This window comes from Oncorhynchus mykiss, chromosome 20 (assembly GCF_057628025.1).
Source record: "Oncorhynchus mykiss isolate SJ-2025 chromosome 20, ASM5762802v1, whole genome shotgun sequence".
NCBI classification, from domain to species: Eukaryota; Metazoa; Chordata; class Actinopteri; order Salmoniformes; family Salmonidae; genus Oncorhynchus; species Oncorhynchus mykiss.
The window spans coordinates 27,075,344-27,099,245 of NC_143041.1; the positions used below are offsets into that span (position 1 = coordinate 27,075,344).

The 23,902-nt window shown below is 44.5% G+C and overlaps 1 protein-coding gene across 1 annotated transcript; it reads right to left on the minus strand.

Moving 5' to 3' along the window:
* Positions 1-815: 815 nt before the first annotated feature.
* LOC110499179 (heparan sulfate glucosamine 3-O-sulfotransferase 6) lies at positions 816-21,919 on the minus strand. Its single transcript, XM_021576138.3, has 2 exons — positions 21,069-21,919; positions 816-2,122 (listed from the first exon to the last, which is right to left on the minus strand). The coding sequence occupies exons 1-2, from the start codon at positions 21,572-21,574 to the stop codon at positions 1,504-1,506; spliced, it is 1,125 nt and encodes a 374-aa protein (XP_021431813.3). The 5' UTR covers positions 21,575-21,919; the 3' UTR covers positions 816-1,503.
* Positions 21,920-23,902: the final 1,983 nt, after the last annotated feature.

The following is a 23,902-nucleotide window of genomic DNA, read 5'->3' on the forward strand; positions in this document are numbered from 1 at the left end:
ACCTACAGGGTCGTATGACCACCACCTACAGGGTCGTATGACCACCACCTACAGGGTCGTATGACCACCACCTACAGGGTCGTATGACCACCACCTACAGGGTTGTATGACCACCACATACAGGGTCGTATGACCACCACATACAGGGCCGTATGACCACCCCCTACAGGGCCGTATGACCACCACCTACAGGGCCGTATGACCACCCCCTACAGGGCCGTATGACCACCACCTACAGGGCCGTATGACCACCACCTACAGGGCCGTATGACCACCCCCTACAGGGCCGTATGACCACCACCTACAGGGCCGTATGACCACCACCTACAGGGTTGTATGACCACCACCTACAGGGCCGTATGACCACCACCTACAGGGTCGTATGACCACCACCTACAGGGTCGTATGACCACCACCTACAGGGCCATATGACCACCACCTACAGGGTCGTATGACCCCCTACAGGGCCGTATGACCACCACCTACAGGGTCGTATGACCACCTAAAGGGTCGTATGACCCCCTACAGGGTCGTATGACCACCACCTACAGGGTCGTATGACCCCCTACAGGGTCGTATGACCACCACCTACAGGGTCGTATGACCACCACCTACAGGGTCGTATGACCACCCCCTACACACACCACCCCATCTGCCTTCTCTCTCTGTGGTCTGGTGTGACTGAACAGTGTATCATGTGGTGTGGATATTTCATACTGAAACGTTGATGTATATGATGATGGAAGGATGTCCATTTCAGAATAAAGGCTTTAGTAATATCAGCATCTACAAATACAAAAGTAGTAGATAAAACATCTCAAACATTGTCATTTTAATAAATTATGCTTCCAGAAATGTACAGTCAAGGAGGGGTACAGTTTATGAGTTTGGTATGAAACAAACAATGAAGAAAGGGATACAGATATAGCATATACCACAATTCTCAATAGTATAACACTTGCAACATAAATAATAGCAATTTTACAGCACACAGAGTAAATCAGTAATATATTTTGTTAACAAAAAAATAGTACATAGTCCAGCATTTATACCAGCAATAGTCTTCTGCATTGTTAAAAATAATGTCCCCTAAACATCTTTGCGATTGCATTTTCAAACATGAGAATGGGATAACAGTAAAAATTATCATTAATACAATTATTTTAGAAATGCACTTGGCTTATTGTAGTCTAGTTTATTGAAATAGTATTAGCATATTTGGGATGAATATTTGGCAGGCTCGTGGAGCAGTTTTGTCAGAATATTTATTTTTTATTACATTGCAGCGACACAACAATCATACTGGGAAAATCACATCTGTTTATACAAGGAGATTTAAACCCTCTCTTTAAAAACCAAAATATACTAGTCTGTCTGTTTCCACCAGTCCCAGCCGAAGTCACGAGGACCTGTCATTTGGCAAAACCTCAGGTTAAGTGGCCATTACAAGGCCTGTAGATCCTCTGGAGACACATGTCTATGCTCTATCCCATCCCATTTCCATTAGTCCCAGCCAAAGTCATGGCCTGTCATTTGGTAAAACTTCATGTTGAATGGCCTATAGAACTCCCTGAGCCTGAGCAGCACCTCTGGAGAGATCTGTGGATGAGGCCTTCCCTTAGACTTCCCTAGACAGCGTGGCCTGCTGCTCCCCTCAGGCTTCTTCAGGCAGGGGAAACCCTTGGTCTGGTTGAAGTAGAAGTGTTTGTCCGTGACCAACCTCTTCAGCCCCAGGAAGTCCTGCACCCTGCCCATCTCCCCGGCCGGGTCCGTCACCAGCCGCTCACCGCTGACGAAGAGGAACTTCGAGAGGGGGAAGTAGCGCAGCCAGTTCTCCAGGTGCTTGGCGTAGATCCCGATGCGCACGGCGCTCCAGGAGGTGTCGATGAGGCCCGTGGTGGAGTTCCGGAAGGTCAGGCTCTGGAAAGACGGAAGGCCGGGTTGTTTGGACAGCGTCTGGGTGTAGTCGGACACGGCCCGGGTCACGGGGTCTCGGACCACCACGATCAGCTTGGTATGACGACTCAGGGCGAAGAGACGCCGAGGAGCCTCCTTGGTGACGAAGTAGCTTGGTGTCTTCTCCATGGTGATCTGGCTTTCCAACGTCCGGGGCATCAAGTTTCTGAGAGGAGAGGAGAGAAGAGGAAAGATTTGATTAGTGGTTCCCAAACATTTGGTAAACTAACATACTAACATCTTCTGGGAATGCAACAAACTTTAAGACCTTTGGAACCTGGTTTGTGTGTCATAAACACGACCAGATCTGTTTCCACGTGTTTAATATTACAACATTTTATGGAATATGGATATTCCATGCGTCATTGGAGTGTTCCAACAGTCCCCTTTGATGCTCCCCAGCCTTGAGGGCTTCTGATTTAGCTTTGTAATTAGTTGGTTAGGTCTGTGATTACATCAATATAAACATCTACATTAGACGCTGGCCTCGCTGAAATGCATGTCAGATGGAGAGGAAGTCAATGAGTGGGTGCTTAAGGGAAACCACAAAACCATAATAACCAGTGAAAAGTCATTTCCACAGGACTTCCTCCTCCTTCACAAGCCTGTCAGAGCATCTCTGAGAGCTAGGCTGAGAGGTAGGCTGAGAGGTAGGCTGAGAGCTAGGCTGAGAGCTAGGCTGAGAGGTAGGCTGAGAGCTAGGCTGAGAGCTAGGCTGAGAGCTAGGCTGAGAGGTAGGCTGAGAGGTAGGCTGAGAGCTGGGCTGAGAGCTAGGCTGAGAGCTAGGCTGAGAGCTAGGCTGAGAGGTAGGCTGAGAGCTAGGCTGAGAGCTAGGCTGAGAGGTAGGCTGAGAGCTGGGCTGAGCCCAGGCTGCCTGGACAAATAACGGTGCATTCGGAAAGTATTCACACCCCTTGACTTTTCCCACATTTTGTTATGTTATGTTTTTTTTTAATCTCATCAATCTACACACAATACCCCATAATGACAAAGCGAAAACAGGTTTTTAGAATGATTTACATAAGTATTCAGACCCTTTGTTATGAGACTCAAAATTGAGCTCCGGTGAATCCTGTTTCCATTTATCATCCTTGAGATGTGTCTACAACTTGACTGGAGTCCACCTGTGGTAAATTAAATTGATTGGACATGATTTGGAAAGTCATCATTGAGGGAAAGATGAACGGAGCAAAGTACAGAGAGATCCTTGATGAAAACCTGCTCTAGAGCAGACTGGGGCGAAGGTTCACCTTCCAACATGACAATGACCCTAAGCACACAGCCAAGACAATGCAGAAGTGGCTTCAGGACAAGACTCTGAATGTCCTTGAGTGGCCCAGTCAGAGCCCGGACTTGAACCCGATCGAACATCTCTGGGGAGTCTTGAAAATAACTGTGCAGCGAGGCTCCCCATCCAACCTGACAGAGTTTGAGAAGAATGGGAGAAACTCACCAAATACAAGTGTGTTAAGCTTGTAGCCAAGAAGACTCTAGGCTGTAATCAACAAAGTACTGAGTAAAGGGTCTGAATATTTTGTGTTTATAATACATTTGCAAAAATGTATAAAAACTTGATTTTGTTTTGCCGTTGTGGGGTATTGTGTGTAGATTGATGAGGGGGAAACAACTATATAATCCATTTAAGAATAAAGCTGTAATGTAACAAAATGTGGAAAAAGTCAAGGGGTCTGAATACTTTCCGAATGCACTGTATATCATACCATGCACTGCCTATCGTATACCACGGACACTGCAATAAACTCCCCAACAGACCAGCACCAGTCTGACTCTACTTTAGCCAACAAATGAGAAATAGACCTGCACCCAGATTAGCAGTAAATAATCTGATGATGAGCTAAAGAGATGAAAGACAGCTAATAGTCTCCAAATTGTTTTATTTTCATTTAATTTAACCATTATTTAACCTTTAAAAACGTGTCCTTTAGCAGCTGGAACCTAATGTTGGAACACTATTTAAAGTGGAATCCCAGAAGTTCCATTTTAGAATCCTAAGGACACAAAACAGGAATCCTTCCAACTCTCCTCAGAAAAGGACCACCTTCATTTAATTTAAAATGAGGGGATTCAAATCTCACGGCGGGTTTACGTTTTAGAAATCCAAGCATGAAGGAACGTTCCAACTCCTCAGAAAATCCCCCATTTAATTTCCACGGATGGTTCCCCCCGTAGCATAGCCATGTGGTAGAGACTGAGGTTGGGTCTCAAACGGCACCCTATTCACTATAGTACGGTGCACCAGGGCTCTGAACGGAATTTGTGAACTCTATAAGGAATAGGGTGCCGTTTGAGACGCATTCCAAAAGCTGTCATCAACGTGGTTGGTCTCTGGTCTCTAAATGCAGGGCTCTGGCCTGAGCTGTGTGGGGAACATACTCCTCTCTGATCCAAATCTGACATCCCCACCACGAATGTGCCATGAAGCTAATCCTGAAAACATGGCTTATGTTTTTACAACAGACCGCCTCTTTTTTTTTTACTACAGCCTGGGTATGAGTGGATATGAGGATCGGGTATACAGACAACACTCATACCACAGTAACGGAATCTGTTAGGTTTTTAGAGAGGATCTACCTCAATTGGATCTCCTGGTTCAAAAAAGGTTAAGTAAGAGAAAAAGGAAATCCTGTAGATAACGTTTCATTGGCTCACCCCAACTAGGCCTATAGCATGTTGATATTAATATTACAATGTAAGAGATCAAATAGTAACACAGAAAACCTCCTTTCAAGAGCAACAACTCCACTGGGATTCAGCTTTAGAGGGACATATCTCTACACATTCTCTCCTGTCTTCCTCTGTTCTGAACAACCCCCACGGTGGCTGATCAGTTACATAGGACAGCATTGTGCTATAATTCCATCACTTCATAACTCTGTTCATTTCAAGATATAAAGGAGACCCTTTTCTTTACAACTACCACTACAACCCATTACAACTAAATAATTATACTTATTTAATTTGATACTTCTTTTGCTCTCTCTATTTGTAAAAAAATGTAATGTTTTACAATACTTATTTTGGCCTGCCATACGCAGGTGACAGTCTGTTTGTGTAGTGTGTACTCAACAGCAACTGAATGTTTAATTCTGACCAAACAGGCTAATGGCATCCATGCTGGACTGTCCCGGCTTCCATTGCCATCATGTTTAAATTATTTATTTAAATGTTTTATTTATTTAACCTTTATTTAACTAGGTAAGTCAGTTAAGAACTAATTCTTATTTACAATGATGGCCTACCCTGGGCCAAACCCGGATGACGCTGGGCCAATTGTGTGCCGCCCTATGGGAATCCCAAACACAGCTGGTGGTGATACAGCTTGGAACCGAACCAGTGTCTGTAGTGAAGCCTCTAGCACTGAGATGCAGTGTCTTAGACCACCGCGCCACCCGGTATCCCAAAAACATTGTCCTGTAATCACGGAACTCTCTGGCTACAACACAAACCCAAGTGGGAGGGAGGGAGAGACACACATTAACCTAGCCAGACTTATCTCACAGTATTAAAGTGAGACCCATATACAGTACTAGAGTGTATATCAATTCAACTGCTGTTGTGGTTCTTTGTCAAATGTTGTTGCTCTCTGTTTGGTTTCCAACGGCAGCCAGGTTAGCGGAGACTAGCTAAGTGATCTGCTGTTTGTTTTAATCACACCTTAGCCTAGCGGTAGCACTGTTAGCATCTGGAGCAAGAATGCAGGTCAGAGGGTCCACAGATGTGTGTTTATCTCTATAGACCTGCTGTACTCACCGTCTGGGTGGCCCTCAGCTCTATTAGGCCCTGTTGTAAAATACCTCAGGTTGATAGGCTACTGTTTATGACCGTATTGTAGAGACTGAACTAAGTACACCAACCTGAGTGTGTGTCAATTTCATCTCAAAAACAAGGGGAAAAGACAAGCTACACACTAATTGTGGAAACTTTAATGTTGACAAATATTGACTTGATCGTTTTTGTACTAAGTAGGTGAGCTCGCTCGTAAAACGCAGCATCTGGGCATTAGCATGCGTGTGTGTGTAGGGGCGTCATGCATCTCCAACATCTGAGGGAGCACAAAGTATGTGTGGATGGCTGCACGCACGCACACACACACACACACACACACACACACACACACACACACACACACACACACACACACACACACACACACAAAGTGCTCCAACCTGGGCTTTTAACTCTTATTTGCCTTCCCAGTGTTAGCTCTCCCCTGTGTGTCATACAGTAAAAACCCATGTTTGTAAACATAGGACAGGAGCTTTGATTTAAAAGTTGGCCACACTCTCAGAAGAACACACCTAGACACACCCACCCACCCAACGGACACACACAAACACAAACATATGGGCATGCACGCATACACCCTTATGCCCTTATGCAGGAGCAGCTAACACTCTGCACTGTTACCAGCAGGACAGGCTGAGGTTCTCTGTGTGTGTGTCTGTGTCTGTCTCTGTGTGTGTCTGTGTGAATGCTCACGCATGCAAATGTTTGTACCAGTATGAGCGCGTGTGTGAAATGCAGTAGAGGATATACAGATTTGTTGTTGGGTAGGAAGGGTTTTCCCTGTTGGTCCCAGGACTCAGACCCTGTATGCTGTGATCTATCTTGACTCTGTGTAACTTTACTCTGTGACCCCCGCCAGACCCCTCTGGGAGAGGACTTTGTCCTTTCCACCCTGAAGGTCAGAGGCAGACACTTATGATTCAGTGGGTGAGACCATCGGGCCCACGGGGGATGCTTATAACGCAAGATGTCTTCAGCTCAGCATCTCTCTCTCCCTCTCTCTACTTATTTTATCAGGGATACTTCCATAGGACATTGCAAGTTACATTATGAGTACACACAGAGTGCAGGAAGGTTGAGAAGACATTTTGTCAACCAATTCCCATCACTGGGGGACTGCATTTCTGTCACTACAAGTTAAATGTCATCTGGAGGCTTAAACACAGGGAAAGTTGCCTCTGAGAGCTGAGACATGCCTTTGACTCTTTGTCCCCTGCGTTAAACTCAGTACTCTGCTACTCTGCAGAGAGAGAGGCTTGTCATTCCTGGGAGAAGAAAATGGAGGCCTCAGGAGTTAGTGAAGAGTAATTAGAAGTCAAAGTCAGCAGGAAACAACAAAGAGACCAATAAAATGTGTGTGTGTGTGTGTGTGTGTGTCTGTGTGTCTGTGTGTCTGTGTGTGTCTGTGTGTGTCTGTGTGTCTGTGTGTCTGTGTGTGTGTGTGTGTGTGTGTGTGTGTGTGTGTGTGTGTGTGTGTGTGTGTGTGTGTGTAAGCGCAGTACAGTAGCATAGTAAAGTCTAATGTTGTAACGTACACACCAAGGCTGTCGGACTACACTCCCACGCTGGTTTCATACAGCAGCCAGAGAGTGGTGAGAGTTCTATTTGTTGAGGAGGTTCAGGCCTACATCAGTGAGGTAGGTCGGTAAGAAAGACCTAAAGAATGTGTCTACGAGGGGGAAAAGTGAACATGACAGTTAATACAGAGATTATTACAGCAGGCAACTTTGAGAAGAGTCAGTGGGAAGCGGTCTCACAGTTTCCTCGGGAGAGATAATGACAGTGTAGAGAGAGACAGAAAGAGAGAGGGAGATGACAGTGTAGAGAGACAGAAAGAGAGATAGACAGAGAGAGAGAGAGACAGAGACAGAAAGAGAGAGAGACAGAGAGAGAGAGACAGAGAGAGAGAGACAGAGAGAGAGAGAGACAGACAGACAGACAGACAGACAGACAGACAGACAGACAGACAGACAGACAGAGAGAGAGAGACAGAGAGAGACAGAGAAAGGGGGAAACAGCTCAAGCCTCCAGACTGTCTACTGCAGGATAAAGCCTGACATTCCAACTCCAGAATTAAAAAGAGAATTGGAGAGATAATAGGGTGAGAGAGCAAGAGACGGGAGACTATGTGTGAGAGAGAAAGACAGAAAAAAAGTGTGTTCCTTGCTGTAATTGCACCCCTCCGTCTTATCGAATGGGAAAATCAGCCTGTGTTCCTGCCTGGCCCACAGTGGGTTAGCTGTTAGCTGTGCAACTTTATCAGTGGGCAACCATGGGCCAGGGGCCCACACCCTGAGATAAACAGATGAACAGACAAGAGGAAGAGGAAGAGAGAGATGGACAGATAACTGGAGGGTCACTTCCTTCCTCCTTCCTCCCTCAGCCTGTGTAGTTGTGTAGTTACTGTAATAATTAGATTGGTTAAATTACTTAGAGGGTTTCAGTGTGAAAGCATGCACTGCACTGTAGTCATTCTTTACAAAGAACTACAGAAACCCCGTTTTTAAGAGAACCTCCACCTTTAAAACAGTACTATACTTCTTGTTCTAAATGAATATTTCACAAGGGCTTCTAATGATTCTCTGAGCCAGGTTGAAGTGTGTTTTTCTGTGCACTTCATAAAAGAAAAGCCCTTTTGAACCAAAGTTAAACATTATCATCTAATACTATACATCAAATCAAATCACATTTTCTTTGTCACATACACATGGTTAGCAGATGTTAATGCGAGTGTAGCGAAATGCTTGTGTTTCTAGTTCCGAACATGCAGTAATATCTAACAAGTAATCTAACAATTTCACAACAACTACCTTATACACACAAGTGTAAAGGAATGAATGATGGCCGAACGGCATAGGCAAGATGCAGTAGGTGGTATAAAGTACAGTTTATACATATGAGATGAGTAATGGGTATGTAAACATTATATAAAGTGGCATTGTTTAAAGTGACTAGTGATATATTTACTACATCCAATTTTTAATTATTAAGTGGCTAGAGATTTGAGTCAGTGTGTTGGCAGCAGCCCCTCAATGTTAGTGATGGCTGTTTAACAGTCTGATGACCTTGAGATAGAAGCTGTTTTTCAGTCTCTCAGTACCCTCTGGAGAGCCTTACGGTTCTGGGCGGGGCAGTTGCCGTACCAGGTGGTGAAACAGCCCGAAAGGATGCTCTCGATTGTGCATCTGTAAAAGTTTGAGTGTTTTTGGTGACAAGCCAAATTTCTTCAGCCTCCTGAGGTTGAAGAGACACTGTTGCTGTTGTGCCTTCTTCACCACGCTGTCTGTGTGGGTGGACCAATTCAGTTTGTCAGTGATGTGTACGCCAAGGAACTTAACTTTCCACCTTCTTCACTACTGTCCCGTCGATGTGGATAGGGGGTGCTCCCTCTGCTGTTTCCTGAAGTCCACGATCATCTCCTTTGTTTTGTTTACGTTGAGTGTGAGGTTTTCCTGACACCACACTCCGAGGGCCCTCACCTCCTCCCTGTAGGCCGTCTCGTCAATGTTGGTAAGCAAGCCAACAACTGTGGTGTCATCTGTAAACTTGATGATTGAGTTGGAGGCGTGCATGGCCGCGCAGTCATGGGTGAACAGGGAGTACAGGAAAGGGCTGAGAACACACCCTTGTGGGGCCCCAGTGTTGAGGATCAGCGGAGTGGTTGTTACCTACCCTCACCACCTGGGGGCATTCCGTCAGAAAGTCCAGGACCCAGTTGCACAGGGTAGGGTCGAGAACCAGGGTCTCAATCTTAATGACGAGTTTTGAGGGTACTATGGTGTTAAATGCTGAGCAGTAGTCGATGAACAACGTTCTTACACAGGTATTCCTCTTGTCCAGATGGGTTAGGGCAATGTGCAGTGTGATTGCGATTGCGTCATCTGTGCAGCTATTGGGGCGGTAAGCAAATTGGAGTGGGTCTAGGGTGTCAGGTAGGGTGGAGGTGATATGTTCTTTGACTCTCAAAGCACTTCATGATGGCGGAATTGATAGTAGTTTAGCTCAGTTACCTTAGCTTTCTTGGGAACAGGAACAATAGTGGCCCTCTTGAAGCATGTGGGAACAGCAGACTGGGATAGGGACTGATTGAATATGTCCATAAACACACCAGCCAGCTGGTCTGCGCATGCTCTGAGGATGCGGCTAGGGATGCCGTCTGGGCCAGCAGCCCTGCGAGAGTTAGCAAGTTCAAATGTTTTTCTCACGTTGGCTGCGGTGAAGGAGAGCCCGCAGGTTTTGGTAGCGGGCCGTGTCGGTGGCACTGTATATTCCTCAAAGCGAGCAAAGAAGCTGTTTAGTTTGTCTGGGAGCAAGACATTGGGGACCGCGACGGGGCTGGTTTTCTTTTTGTAGTCCGTGATTGACTGTAGACCCTGCCACATACCCCTCGTGTCTGAGACGTCGAATTGCGACTCTACTTTGTCTCTATACTGACGCTTAGCTTGTTTGATTGCCTTGCGGAGGGAATAGCTACACTGTTTGTATTCGGTCATGTTTCCGGTCGCCTTGCCCTGATTAAAAGCAGTAGTTCGCGCTTTCAGTTTTGTGTGAATGCTGCCATCAACCCACGGTTTCTGGTTGGGGAAGGTTTTAATAGTCGCCGTGGGTCCAACATCACTGATGCACTTGCTAATAACCTCGCTCACCGAATCAGCGTATACATCAATGTTATTGTCCGATGCTATCCGGAACATATCCCAGTCCACGTGATCGAAGCATTCTTGACGCGTTGAATCAGATTGGTCGGACCAGAGTTGAACAGACCTGAGCACGGGCGTTTCCTGTTTTAGTTTCTGTCTATAGGCTGGGAGCAACAAAATGGAGTCGTGGTCAGATTTGCAGAAAGGAGGGCGAGAGAGGGCTTTGTATGCGTCGATGAAGTTAGAGTAACAATGATCCAGGGTTTTACCAGCCCGGGTCGCACATTCGATGTGCTGATAAAAATTAGGGAGCCTTGTTTTCGGATTAGCCTTGTTAAAATCCCCAGCTACAATAAATGCAGCCTTGGGATATGTGGTTTCCAGTTTACACAGAGTCCAATGAAGTTATTTCAGGGCCGTCGAGGTGTCTGCTTGGTGGGGATATACACGACTGTGATAATAATTGAAGAGAATTATCTTGGTAGATAATGCGGTCGGCATTTGATTGTACGGAATTCTAGGTCAGGTGAACAAAAGGACTTGAGTTCCTGTATGTTGTTATGATCACACCACGACTCGTTAATCATAAGGCATACACCCCCGCAATTCTTACCAGAGAGATGTTTGTTTCTGTCGGCGCGATGCGTGAAGAAACCAGGTGGCTGTACAGACTCTGATAACGTATCCCGAGTGAGCCATGTTTCCGTGAAGCAGAGAATGTTGCAATCTCTGATGTCTCTCTGGAAGGCAACCCTTGCTCGGATTTCGTTGTCAAGAGACTGGACATTGGCAAGTAGTATACTCGGGAGCGGTGTATACGGAACCTGACCAGAAGACCGCTCCATCTGCCCCTTCTGCGGCGTTGTTGTTTTGGGTCGCCTGCTGGGATCCAATCCATTGTCCTGGGTGGTGGTCCAAACAGAGGATCCGCTTCAGGAAAGTCGTATTCCTGGTCATAATGTTGGTAAGTTGCCGTTGCTCTTATATCCAATAGTTCCTCCCGGCTGTATGTAATAAGACTTCAGATTTCCAGGGGTAACAGTGTTAGAAATAATACATAAAAAAACGAAATGCTGCATAGTTTCCGAAGAACGCGAAGCGAGGCGGCCATCTCTGTCGGCAATGGAGGTGGATAGCAGGAGGTTGGTGGCACCTTAATTGGGGAGGACGGGCTCGTGGTAATGGCTGGAGCGGAATAGGTGGAATGGTATCAAATACATCAAACACATTCCATGTGTTTGATGCCATTCCATTTGATCCGTTCCAGCCATTTCAATGAGCCGTCCTCCCCTCAGCAGCCTCCACTGCTATACATCATGCTGCATTACTCTTTCCCCAGCGTCTGCTACCGTAAAACTATTGGTGAGGGAAAAATAAAACGCCCACATTTTTCCATGAATTACCTACCTTTTCCAAATTAATTGAAATTACAAGTACACCTCAGAACTCTCTAATGGACTCCAACCATTGGCCATCTGGTGTCTACTCAACTCTAGACCAATGAGAAGACTCAATACTGGACTGCAGTGAATGCCACTTCCTAAATTGTTAAATGTCCCACTCCTTGTGGTTGTAGCCCATCCTTGACTTGTTTTAACTGAGGAATGGGATTACAGTTGGCAGAACACAGGGCCTGCAGCTGCTGGGAAAGATAGTGTTTGTCATTAAGGGGCCAATCCTGGCCCAGTAAATTGTGTGTGTGTTTTTGTGTGTAAGAGAAAGATAGTCTCTAAAATACACAGCACAACAGAGAGAGAGAGAGTCTCTAAAATACACAGCACAACAGAGAGAGAGAGAGAGTCTCTAAAATACACAGCACAACAGAGAGAGTCTCTAAAACACACAGCACAACAGAGAGAGAGAGAGAGTCTCTAAAACACACAGTACAACAGAGAGAAAGAGAGTCTCTAAAACACACAGCACAACAGAGAGAGAGAGAGAGAGAGAGAGAGAGAGAGAGAGAGAGAGAGAGAGAGAGAGAGAGTCGGCATATGAGAAAGCATTTATTTGGTTTTTTGAAAAGGACAGAGTTCTCCTTCAGACAGAGTTCTCATTTTAATCAGTCACATTTCCTCACAATTAAACATAACTATTGTCCAGGAAACCAATTTGTGTTACATTATTAAAGACAACCCATAAAATGTTTCCTTATCTGCTTTTCATAACAAAGAAAGGTGGGTTCCTATGATTCCTATAGCGAGTCTACTCGCTACTCTCACGCTCTCTCCACTTCACCCTCACCCTTCTGCCCTCCTTACCCTCTCACCCACCCAGCCAGACGGTCAGTCGGTCAGTCAGTTATTAAACAGAGATGGTCAGGCAGGGCAGAAGGCAGAGGCCACGGCTGAGACAACAATACACACTGAGCTGTCAATGATTTACCAGCCTCTCCAGACAGGCTAAAACAGAAGATGGTATGCTGGGTGATGTGGGTAGAGGCTCAACCTAAAGGGTCATGGGTAAAATGATGTGCCAGACAGCTCCTGGATGAATTATAATCCAATAACTGCCCTTGTTGATAGACTAGAGCAAATAAGCAGACTCTGATTGGGACTGGGCCCTGGTTAAGATAAGTTTAGACAGTTTGAAGTGTAACTAAACAGAGCAACTCTGGTGTAGGTGCAAAAACAAAGCTGCCCTTTTCGACTGTCACACTTGTATCACTATCCTACAGTCGCTACAATGACTAGGCCTACTACAGTCTCTGATAACTAAAATGTCATTAGTCCACAAATTTATAATCACAGCTTTACAGAAAACAGAAGACATTTCCCTCTGGTTTTCGGCGCTGACTGGGTGTGTATTATGATTCCAAAGAGGTGTAGTGCTATGTGAGGTTGTTATAGCTGTGACATCCATCTTGCTGTGACAGGGACATGGGAGGATGAGGTCGGGAGGGACGGAGTGGGGGATCATTTTTTACACTCCACCAAACATAAACCCTAATCAGTCACTGTAACCTGGGAGTCGTGTTAGAGACCTGACAGGAACCCAGGCTACTGGATCAATACTGTCATAGTTCTGTTGCTCTATCTGGTTAAAATGGATTAGTTTATAATGAGGGGAAAGAAGGTAGGCTAGTGAAAACATCCCTGGGTTAGTCTTACATTATTATAGTAAATGAGCATCCAAGTAGCCTACATCTGCTAGTTAAAAAAGAAACATACCTTTTTGTCACACTGAGCTTAGAAATCTCCACAACAATATTAATATACAGTATGTGTGAATGCTGCCGTAATTGGTCAACTGTATAGGGAGCACCGTTTTAACTAAGTCCCTTTGAACTAATACATTGCCATGTAGTTCTATTCACTGAGCAAATGATCAGTTAGCTAATCATGTATTTAGACCTAATTAGGTTAGGCATCTGGCTATTGAGGACATTGATTTGGAATAGGCTAGTCTGCTAGTCTTGTTCTATCACACTAAGAGGGTTGGAAAGGAAGTCCAATGAACTTTTTTCATTCGTCCAATACTAAATACTCATATTGTTATCATTTTCACATCTCCTATGCATGTCCCTTTATTTCATTAACTATCATCTGACTGGATAGGGCATAACATACGGAAGGTGAAAGATCGTCCAATGACGAGCTGTCAAAATATGGAGTTGGGCGATTAGGTTTTTCTCCAGATTGAAAATCCATACCCATCCCAACCCAATTTATCAAATCATGTTTGATTATTCAGTTATATTTCCCCCATTTCTTTTTGCATATTGACATCAGTCTTGAAGACATTCCTTTGGTGCCTTGAAAGCATGCCATGCATGTACACCGCCATAGCCTGAAATAATGACACAGACTAGCCGACCAGTGGACCTTGTCAGGGAAACAAAGTCTCCTTTGTTCAGTCCAATTCTATATATTTGATTTATTTCAGAGACACTTTGACCATGAAAGGCCCTCCCAAAATCTTTTCGTTGGGCCAAAGAACTCTCTCTCTCTGTCTCTAACACTATTTCAAAACCTTAAAAATGTGCCTGGGAATTCGGCAGTGGAAGAATCCCTTGTGATTGATTTTTAAAAAAGGCAGTTAAGAAATAAGAGCTGGACATTCCTGTCTGCATACTGTGACCAATGCTACACTGAATTATGCAAGAAAATATACTTCTGAAGAACCTTGTCCCCCCAATCCCCACACGTTTCAAAGTCTTCACAGTATGTATAGGGTATAAATGTCGGTGGTTGAAGGATCAACGGACACCTTGTCAACAAGATTGAATATTCAGCAGTTAAGGAACCTCCCCTGCAGTGCCCTGGTAAAGGTACCAACAGCTGAATCAATAGGAAACTCTAGTTTAACAGATCAATATTGGAAATGACATCTACAGTATGTCTAATGGATATTCATGGTGTCATGAAAAGGTGTGGTTTAATGGTGGATCGCAGAGGAGAATGGGGAGAGGGAGATGTGACACTTGACTGGGTTGGATCTCAAACGCTTAGGCTACTTGCACACATGCAATGGAAACACACACACACACACACACACACACACAAGCACACACACACACACACACAGAGAGAGAAAGAGTAGAAAGAGCTAAACCCTTTAAACATGTTCTCTCCCACAAAGCCACATAACCATTTCCAAATGCATCGAGAGGCCAAGTTTTTTCCACATATAAGCATTTCTTCTAAAACAATTTTCCAAATGCTTCTTTTTAACATGTCCATGTGTTTTATTTGGTAACTAACTGAAGACAGAGGACAGTGTTCCTTTCCAAACTCAAAGCAGTGTAACAATACACTTTGAAATTAAGAGCTCTGTCAAATTACATGATGTTTAAGTGATACTTTCAATGTCCAGTCTAAATGCTTTATGCTGCTGTCTTAAATGGTGCCTGGAGTGGTTCCAGTCCAGATATGAATGTACATCCAATGGGTTTTTACTTAATTCTATGTCAATGTGAATAGCAACACTTTATAAAATTGCCCTTATGCCACAGAGTTACTCTGTAACTGATTTGGTAACCAGAATGTTATTGGTCAGCCGCACACATAAAACAGTGATTGAATTGCCTTGAAAGGTCCGATTCTGTTTCCTATCAGTTACTAGTATAGTTACTGTGTAGTTACACAAGTTATTATACAAGACATCACAATCCCTTGTGTAATACCTTGGTTAAAATCAAAGACCCCATCAATTATGATACAAGGCCTTTCACACAAAGGAGAGAAGAGTGGAGGGAGGTGAGAGGGCGGAGCTGGTAATGATAAGGGATTAGACTGACTGATCTGGGTGCTTTGACATTAGTCTCATTACTCCAACACAGCACTACATACTTCGACTTAGATAAGAACCAATAAACCATCACACCCTTAGGCACAGATCTAGGATCAGCTTTCCCTCCCCAAATCCCAACCTTTACCATTAGCGGAAAATACCCAATACGGACTTTAGATCAGAGCCTTGGCTTGGGGCAACTTCACCCTACACTGACAAGCTGGTACTCCATAACGTGATGTCATCTCTGTTGAGCTGACTGAGCTAATGCCTGACCTGTCATTACAGCAGGCCAATCCACACAGTGTTGACAATGCCTGTCGTCAGATTAGGAAAGACTAAAACCACACTTGTGAGACATGAGAGAGACTAGAGAGCTGCTGTGCAGCTGCAACAAAGCATTACATGGACTGTGACGGTGTTAAAAGATGTGTTAGAAGGTCACTGGTCTCTCAACACCATCAAAGGCTGTAGCCAGTAACTGTTGTAGTGCCACAATGTAGGCTACTACCTAATCATCTGCCTGGCCTCACAAACTACACTGAATAAAAATATAAACACAAAATGCAACAATTTCCAAGATTTTACTGAGTTACAGTTTATATAAGGAAATCAGTCAATTGAAATAAATTCATTAAACCCTAATCTATGGACTTCACATGACTGGGAATACAGATATGCATCTGTTGGTCACAGACACCTTAATTTAAAAAAGGTAGGGGCGTGGATCCAAAAACAATGCATCGCAACACATCTCCTTCGCGTAGAGTTAATCAGGCTGTTGATTGTGGCCTGTGGAATGTTGTCCCACTCCTCTTCAATGGCTGTGTGAAGTTGCTGGATATTGGCGGGAACTTGAACACGCTGTCGTACACGTCGATCTAGAGCAGTGGTTCCCAAACTTTTCATAGTTCAGAACCCCGTCAAACAATCAACCTCCGGGTGTGTACCCCCTCTAGCAATTTCGATGAGGCTCTCTTGTTCAGATAGGAAAGGGATAACGAATCCAGTTTTTTGTGTCGCCATTTCAGGAAAGTACCTGCGTAATTGCGCACCTAGCTCACTAAGGTGCTTCGCTATATCACATGTGACATTATCTGTTCCTTTACACACAAAAAAATCAGACAATGATGGAAAGACCTGTGTGTTGTCCTTGTTAATGCAGACAGAATAGAGCTCCAACTTCTTAGTTGCTGAGAGTCCCTGTAATCCTAGATTCAGATCATTCAGGCGAGAAAAAACATCACCCAGATAGGCCAGTCGTGTGAGAAACTCGTCATCATGTAAGCAGTCAGACAAGTGAAAATCATGGTCAGTTAAGAAAACTTTAAGCTCGTCTCTCAGTTTTTAAAAAATGTGTCAATACTTTGCCCCTTGATAACCAGATAACTTCTATGTTGTAAAAGCGTTACATGGTCGCTGCCCATATCATTGCATAATGCAGAAAATACCCAAGAGTTCAGGGGTCTTGCTTTAACAAAGTTAACCATTTTCAAGGTAGTGTCCAAAACGTCTTTCAAGCTGTCAGGCATTCCCTTGGCAGCAAGAGTATTACCACTCCACTATGTCTCCCTGTCATGGCTTTTGCGCCATCAGTACAGATACCAACACATCTTGACCACCAAAGTCCATTTGATGTCACAAAGATGTCCAGTACTTTACAAATATCCTCTCATGTTGTCCTTGTTTCCAGAGGTTTGCAGAAGTGGATGTCTTCCTTAATTGACCCCCCATAAACTTAACAGACATATGCCATGAGCTGTGCCAGGCCCGCCAAATCTGTTGACTCATCCAGCTGTAATGCATATAATTCACTGGCTATAATTCACTTTCGAAACATCTGCTGCCATGTCACTTATGCATCATGAAACAGTGATGTTTGATGAAGGCATTGTCTGTATAGTTTTTTGGGCCTTTTCCCCCAGGATTGTCCCAGGCATATTCGCGACAGCAGGAAAAATGAGGTACTCTACAATAGTATGGGGAGTGCCTGTCCTAGCCACTCAGAAGCTCACGATATGAAACGCTTCTGACAGGCCGCCTGACAGGCCGCCCCCAGGTGGTGAGGGTAGGTAGCAACACATCTGCCACGCTGATCCTCAACACTGGAGCTCCCCAGGGGTGCGTGCTCAGTCCCCTCCTGTACTCACTATTCACCCACGACTGCATAGCCAGGCACGACTCCAACACCATCATCACCGACAACGATGAGACAGCCTATAGGGAGGAGGTCAGAGACCTGTCTGGGTGGTGCCAGAATAACAACCTATCCCTCAATGTAACCAAGACTAAGGAGATGATTGTGGACTACAGGAAAAGGAGCACCGAGCACGTCCCCATTCTCATCGACAGGGCTGTAGTGGAGCAGGTTGAGAGCTACAAATTCCTTGGTGTCCACATCAACAACAAACTAGATTGGTTCAAACACACCAATACAGTCGTACGGCCCAGTGTATCCGGTGCCTCTGCCAAGGACAGGGTCTCCTGTATGTCTCTCCAGCCTGGTGAGTCCTGTGCCTGCGCCCAGAACTAATCCTCTCGTATGTCTTCCCAGCCTGGTGAGCCCTGTGGCAGCTCAACATACCAGACTGCCCATACGTCTCCTCCCTCCAGTGATGATCCATGGCACGAAGCCTCCAGTGATGATCCATGGCAAGAAGACTCCAGTGATGATCCATGGCACGAAGCCTCCAAAGTGGGGTGAGCCATAGGTGGAGCGGGGTCTGCGTCCCGCACCTGATCAGCCGCCGCGGATAGATGCCCACCCAGACCCCGGACTGGGTTTAGGTTTAGGTTTTGCGTCCGCACCTTTGGGGGGGGTACTGTCACACCCTGACCTTAGAGATCCCTTTATGCCTCTATTTTGTTTTGGTCAGGGCGTAAGTTGGGGTGGGCATTCTATGTTTTGCGTTTCTATGATTTTCTATTTCTATGTTTTGCCGGGTATGGTTCTCAATCAGGGACAGCTGTCTATCGTTGTCTCTGATTGGGAACCATACTTAGGCTGCCTTTTTTCCCACCTGTCTTTGTGGGAAGTTGACTTTCTTTATGGCACTTAGCCTTAAGCTTCACGGTTTTGTTTTGTAGTGTGTATTGTTTTGTTCGGCGTCTTTTCTTAATTAAAGAACATGTACGCTAACCACGCTGCACCTTGGTCCGCTCCTTTCAACAGCCGTGACAGTGTAAGTCCCCGGCTACTAGGAGTGCCACCTCTGGGTGAACGTTTTCTTGTTTGCTAATGATACAGCTCATTCAATGTTGTCTTAGTGCCAGCCTCTGACTGTGGTGGTATGTAAACAGCTACGAAAAATACAGATGAAAACTCTCTAGGTAGATAGTGTAGTCAACAGCTTGTCATGAGATACTCTACATCAGTCAAGCAATAGCTTGAGTCTTCCTTAGATATCGTGCACCAGCTGTTATTTTAAAAAATGCATAGTCTGCAGCCCCTTGTCTTACCAGACGCCACTGTTCTATCCTGCCGGTGCAGTGTATAACCAGCCAGCTGTATGTTGATAGTGTCAAGCATTAGATATTACAGTTTTGAATGTCCCGTTGGTACTGTAGTTTAATCTTCCGCGTAGGTCATCTATTTTATTGTCTAAAGATTGCACGTTTGCTAGCAGAATGGAAGGAAGTGGGGGTTTATTCGATCGCCTACAAATTCTCAGAAGGCCTGCCGACCCATTTTTCTCTGCCTCCTCTTCAAGCAAATCATGGGGATCTGGGCCTGTTCCCGAGAAAGCAGTATATCAATTGCGTCAGGCTCATTAGACTCGTTAAAGGAAAAAAAGGATTCTGCCAGTCCGTGGTGAGTAATCGCAGTCCTGATGTCCAGAAGTTATTTTCAGTCATAAGAGATGGTAGCGGCAACATTATGTACAAATTAAGTTAAAAAAATGAGTTACAAACAACGCAAATAAACGAACAAAAAAACACAATCGGTTGGGGGAACGTAAAACGTCTGCCTTCTTCTCCGGCTTCTTCTCACCAGGTCAAGACCCAGGTGAGGACGAAGAGCTCGCAGATTAGCTTCCCTCAGACGGCTTCTGATAGTTTGTGCAGAAACTCTTTGGTTGTGCAAACCTACAGTTGCATCAACTATCTGGGTGGCTGGTCTTAGACGATCACACTTGTGAAGAAGTAGGATGTGGATGTCCTGGTCTGGCGGGATTGCACGTGGTCTGCGGTTGTGAGGTACTGCCAAATTCTCTAAAACAACGTTGGAGGCGGCTTATGGCAGAGAACTTAACATTCAATTCTCTGGCAGCAGCTCTGGTGGACATCTCTCAAAACTTGAAATATCTGTGGCATTGTGTTGTGACAAAACTGCACATTTTATAGTGGCCTTTTATTGTCCCCAGCACAAGGTGCACCTGTGTAATGATTATGCTGTTTAATCAGCTTCTTGATATGCCACACCTGTCAGGTGGATGGATTCTCTTGGCAAAGGAGAAATGCTCACTAACAGGGATGTAAACAAAGTTGTGCACATAATTTGAGAGAAATAAGCTTTTTGTGCGTATGGAACATGAAACATGGGACCAACATTTTACATGTTGTGTTTTATATTTTTGTTCAATATATAGTAATTATAGTGAAAAACAGTACAGTCAGGTAACTTGCATTAGACGTATGTTACACTTGCTTAGGAAGAGTACTGTACATCATTATAGGCATTTTTCTGTGTAATCCTTAGTAAAAAAAAATTATAGGTGTATGCTTGGAGACTTTCATCCCTCCATTGATACTGTTTCCATTTGTACCCAACGTCTGCAATATTCATGAACAGACTGTATTGATTTCTCCCTCTTCTTCCCTCTTCTCCTGCCTTCTTCCTAACCAGGTGATATGGGTGACATGTGAGGGCTCCCCAGGGACACACACAGGGACAAACACTTAGAAATGCAGCACATCACGTCAACAAACAGCATTTTATTGGCAGGGGACTGAATACCCCGTCGAACCAAGGGGCTCTGAGAGAGGATCCTTATTTGGCGTTAGGGGATATTAATGAAGTGACACTGAAGTAAGCAGGGGAAGATAGGAAGGAGCCTGTTCAGGAGAGTTGATCAATTGCAAAAATAAGGCACCAAAATATACACCTGATATACAGTAAATCCACAGAATATTGTTCTCTTTTGGTGGCTGTGATGACAGGCAGTTTCACACAATATTTTGGGGTGAATTATGACTAAATTATGACTTGTGATTTACCAAGCACCTATGTCACAGTGCAATAACATGATTTTACCTGGGTATCAGGTAATCTGCATAGACTGATTCAAGTGAAATATTAGGCTATTTATTATAGAAAATCGTATCTCTTTCCATTTTTTGGCCATGTTCAATATGTTTTCACTGCTACTGTAAATTAAAGCATACAAGAAGAAACAGATTTAATTCAAATTCAAAACAGCCCTTACTCTCCCTTACCTGTACCATTCCAATCCGTTATCATAGAACCTGTCGAAGAAGTGGGGTTCGGCGCCCACAGCTCTGACATCCGGGTGAATGCGCAGAAACTCCAGAAGCGCGCGCGTGCCTCCTTTCTTTACTCCGATGATGATTGCCTGAGGAAAAGTTTTACTACCGAAGTTATTGGCTATAGAGATGTTGTTATCCGGTCGCAGTTCGTTATCACTGCCCTGCATGAGTGAGTCAACACTGTCAAAGCCGGGGAGTTCGCGAACAACCGAGCCGGGAGAACTGTTCTTGTGCGGGTCGAGCTTTTGTTGCTTCAGTTCATCATTTAGGCCTAAGATTTTGTTGATAAAAGTTGTCTGTTGGTCGTATACAGGTCTAGGTAAGGATTCGCAGTACCCAGAGAGACAGTAAAATAAGTAAGTGAAAATGATGATCATGGTAAGGAAGACGGAAAGTTTGGACTGCGCCTTCAGGTGTCCAAAGTTGAACACAGCTCTCCATTTGCTACATCCCATGAGTCGCTATACTGAGCTGGAGGGTAACACGCAGAAAACATGCCTTTTTAAATTAGATAAGTTCAATGCGTTTTAAAATAAAGATTAGGCCTGGTCTTTCTTTATAAAGTTACCCATAAAAACATCGTTCTTGATGAAGTCGTGCCATTACGCACTTAAAAAAATTCCATGAATATGTTTGATCATCCACTTCATAACACATAACTCTAGTTTAAATAAATATTTGTAGGCCTAACTGTGTCAATGTCAACTTGTCCAAAATGCACAGTGCTCAGAGAAACGGAGTTTGTCCCCTCTTGCTCCCTGCTCCTCTCCCTTGGCTCGCGCGAAGCCCTCTGGCCCCCATCACCAGACTACAGACACACCCCTTTCCTTCTGGGTGTGAATCCACGCCCTGTTGGTCAAATTCCCTCCTTTACATTTTCAGTCATGATTCTGAAAATAACACGAATAACTGGCACACTGAGATAAATCACAAATAATAATGTGATTTAATAGCTTTTTAAATTACTATGTAGGCTAATTCAAGAATATATAGGTATCTTCCAATAAATAACCATTTGTTTAGAAATATGGTGTTATGCCATTTAAATGTAAAAAGGATCATTAAAAAATCTCTAGATTTGTCTATGTGAAGTGTTGTTTAAAGCCCTCTGTTTGGGGCTTACTGTGGTCAATGTGTCTGTGTGGACTGTGGGGTAGGGGTTACCCCCTGTCCCCACCCAGGGCTGTAAAAGGGGCTATACCCTATGGAGCCACCTGTCTGTCTGCTAGCCCTCCTTGGCCACACACCCTATGGAGCCAGCCTGCCCAGCCATGACACACAAATGAACCTCTTCCTGCTATAACAGGGCTGGACAGGTGCAGTCAGTGGTCAGCTGGAGGTCTGTGTGTGACCAGCATGCTGTATAAACAAACCTTCTCCCTCTTCAGGAGACAATGGTGAAAATGCAGATCAGTTTCTCTCAGGTCAACTTTCTCACGTCAGCAGCCTACAGCCAGAGCAGTGTAGCTAGACTACAAGATGCTGATGATCGTAGTCGGCAGTAATTTCATCTGTGGTATTACATATTCTTTCATCAGGTAGAATGCAGTAAGTATTGGAGGAAATCAAAGTACTCGAAACCCAGCCCAGCTGCTGCTGATAAAAGCAACAAGGAAGTAAATGAGTAAAGAAAACAAGTGGAGTAAAGGACTCCTGAAACTGGATCTCTACTACAATAAAGATGTTTAGACAAAGGGCTAAGGTTTCCTCTGTTACCTGAGTAAGGCTGGAGGATGGGCCAGTAAAGTTGATATTACCACAGACATTACCAATCAGCATGGTTGAAACTGAACACACACATACACACACACACACAGTTAATAAGATGCAGACTTGATAGTTAGTGGGGGGGGGGGGGGGGGGGGGGTTGGGGAAGCCGGACTCTAATACATGTTTAAGAAAGGAACAGCAATTAATGACACATTTATTTAAGGGCAGAAATAATGCTTGAACATTCATATTTTTTTGCCTGTCCTTGTTCAATCTGTGCTCCTTGTGTCTGACTGGAGCCAATCAGTCCATAGTCAACTCTACTTTGTTGTATTGGAGGCTGTAGTGATAATCCGACTTTCAGACTGATCTGGACAGCCCATTTCAGACTGATCTGGACAGCCCATTTCAGACTGATCTGGACAGCCCATTTCATTTGAATGCTTCCTTTCAGACTCAGTTTTCTCTTCATCAGCTACCAATGTCATACATCCAGTTCAGACGGAAGATGAGACAGGGATGTTTAGTGTATTTTGTAACTCATTGATGTAAAAAAGCAGAGCAGAGATCTCAGAGAGGAGACCGATAGTAAGCTGTATGAAACATTTCACTTATGATTTTGCCCCCCGAAAACAATTACAGTTAACATAATGGGTGAGAACTAATCATCAGCACATCCGTTATCTGCAGCAGACTGTGGTGTTGTTGGGTCGACCATGTGAGCAGAGTGGAAAACAAGCCTCTGGTGAAACAGTCTGACATGACACAAATGAATTATTGTATTAACTGATAGGTGCAGCACATGCCAATGCAAAAATGGTGTTGTTATAGAATGTTAAAGTTCAACATCCTTTTGGGATTTCAAAAAGAGGAGATAGGGTCAGGGATTCACTGATGTCAGGTAGTGAAGACTTTGACCTGTTGGTTGGAAGACAAATGAGTCCCTACATGACAGCACATCTACACTGAGTGGACAAAACATTAGGAAAGCTACACACATATACCTGTGTGTATCAAGAATGGTCTACCACACCCAGAGGACATCCAGCCAACTTGGTACAACTATAGGAAGC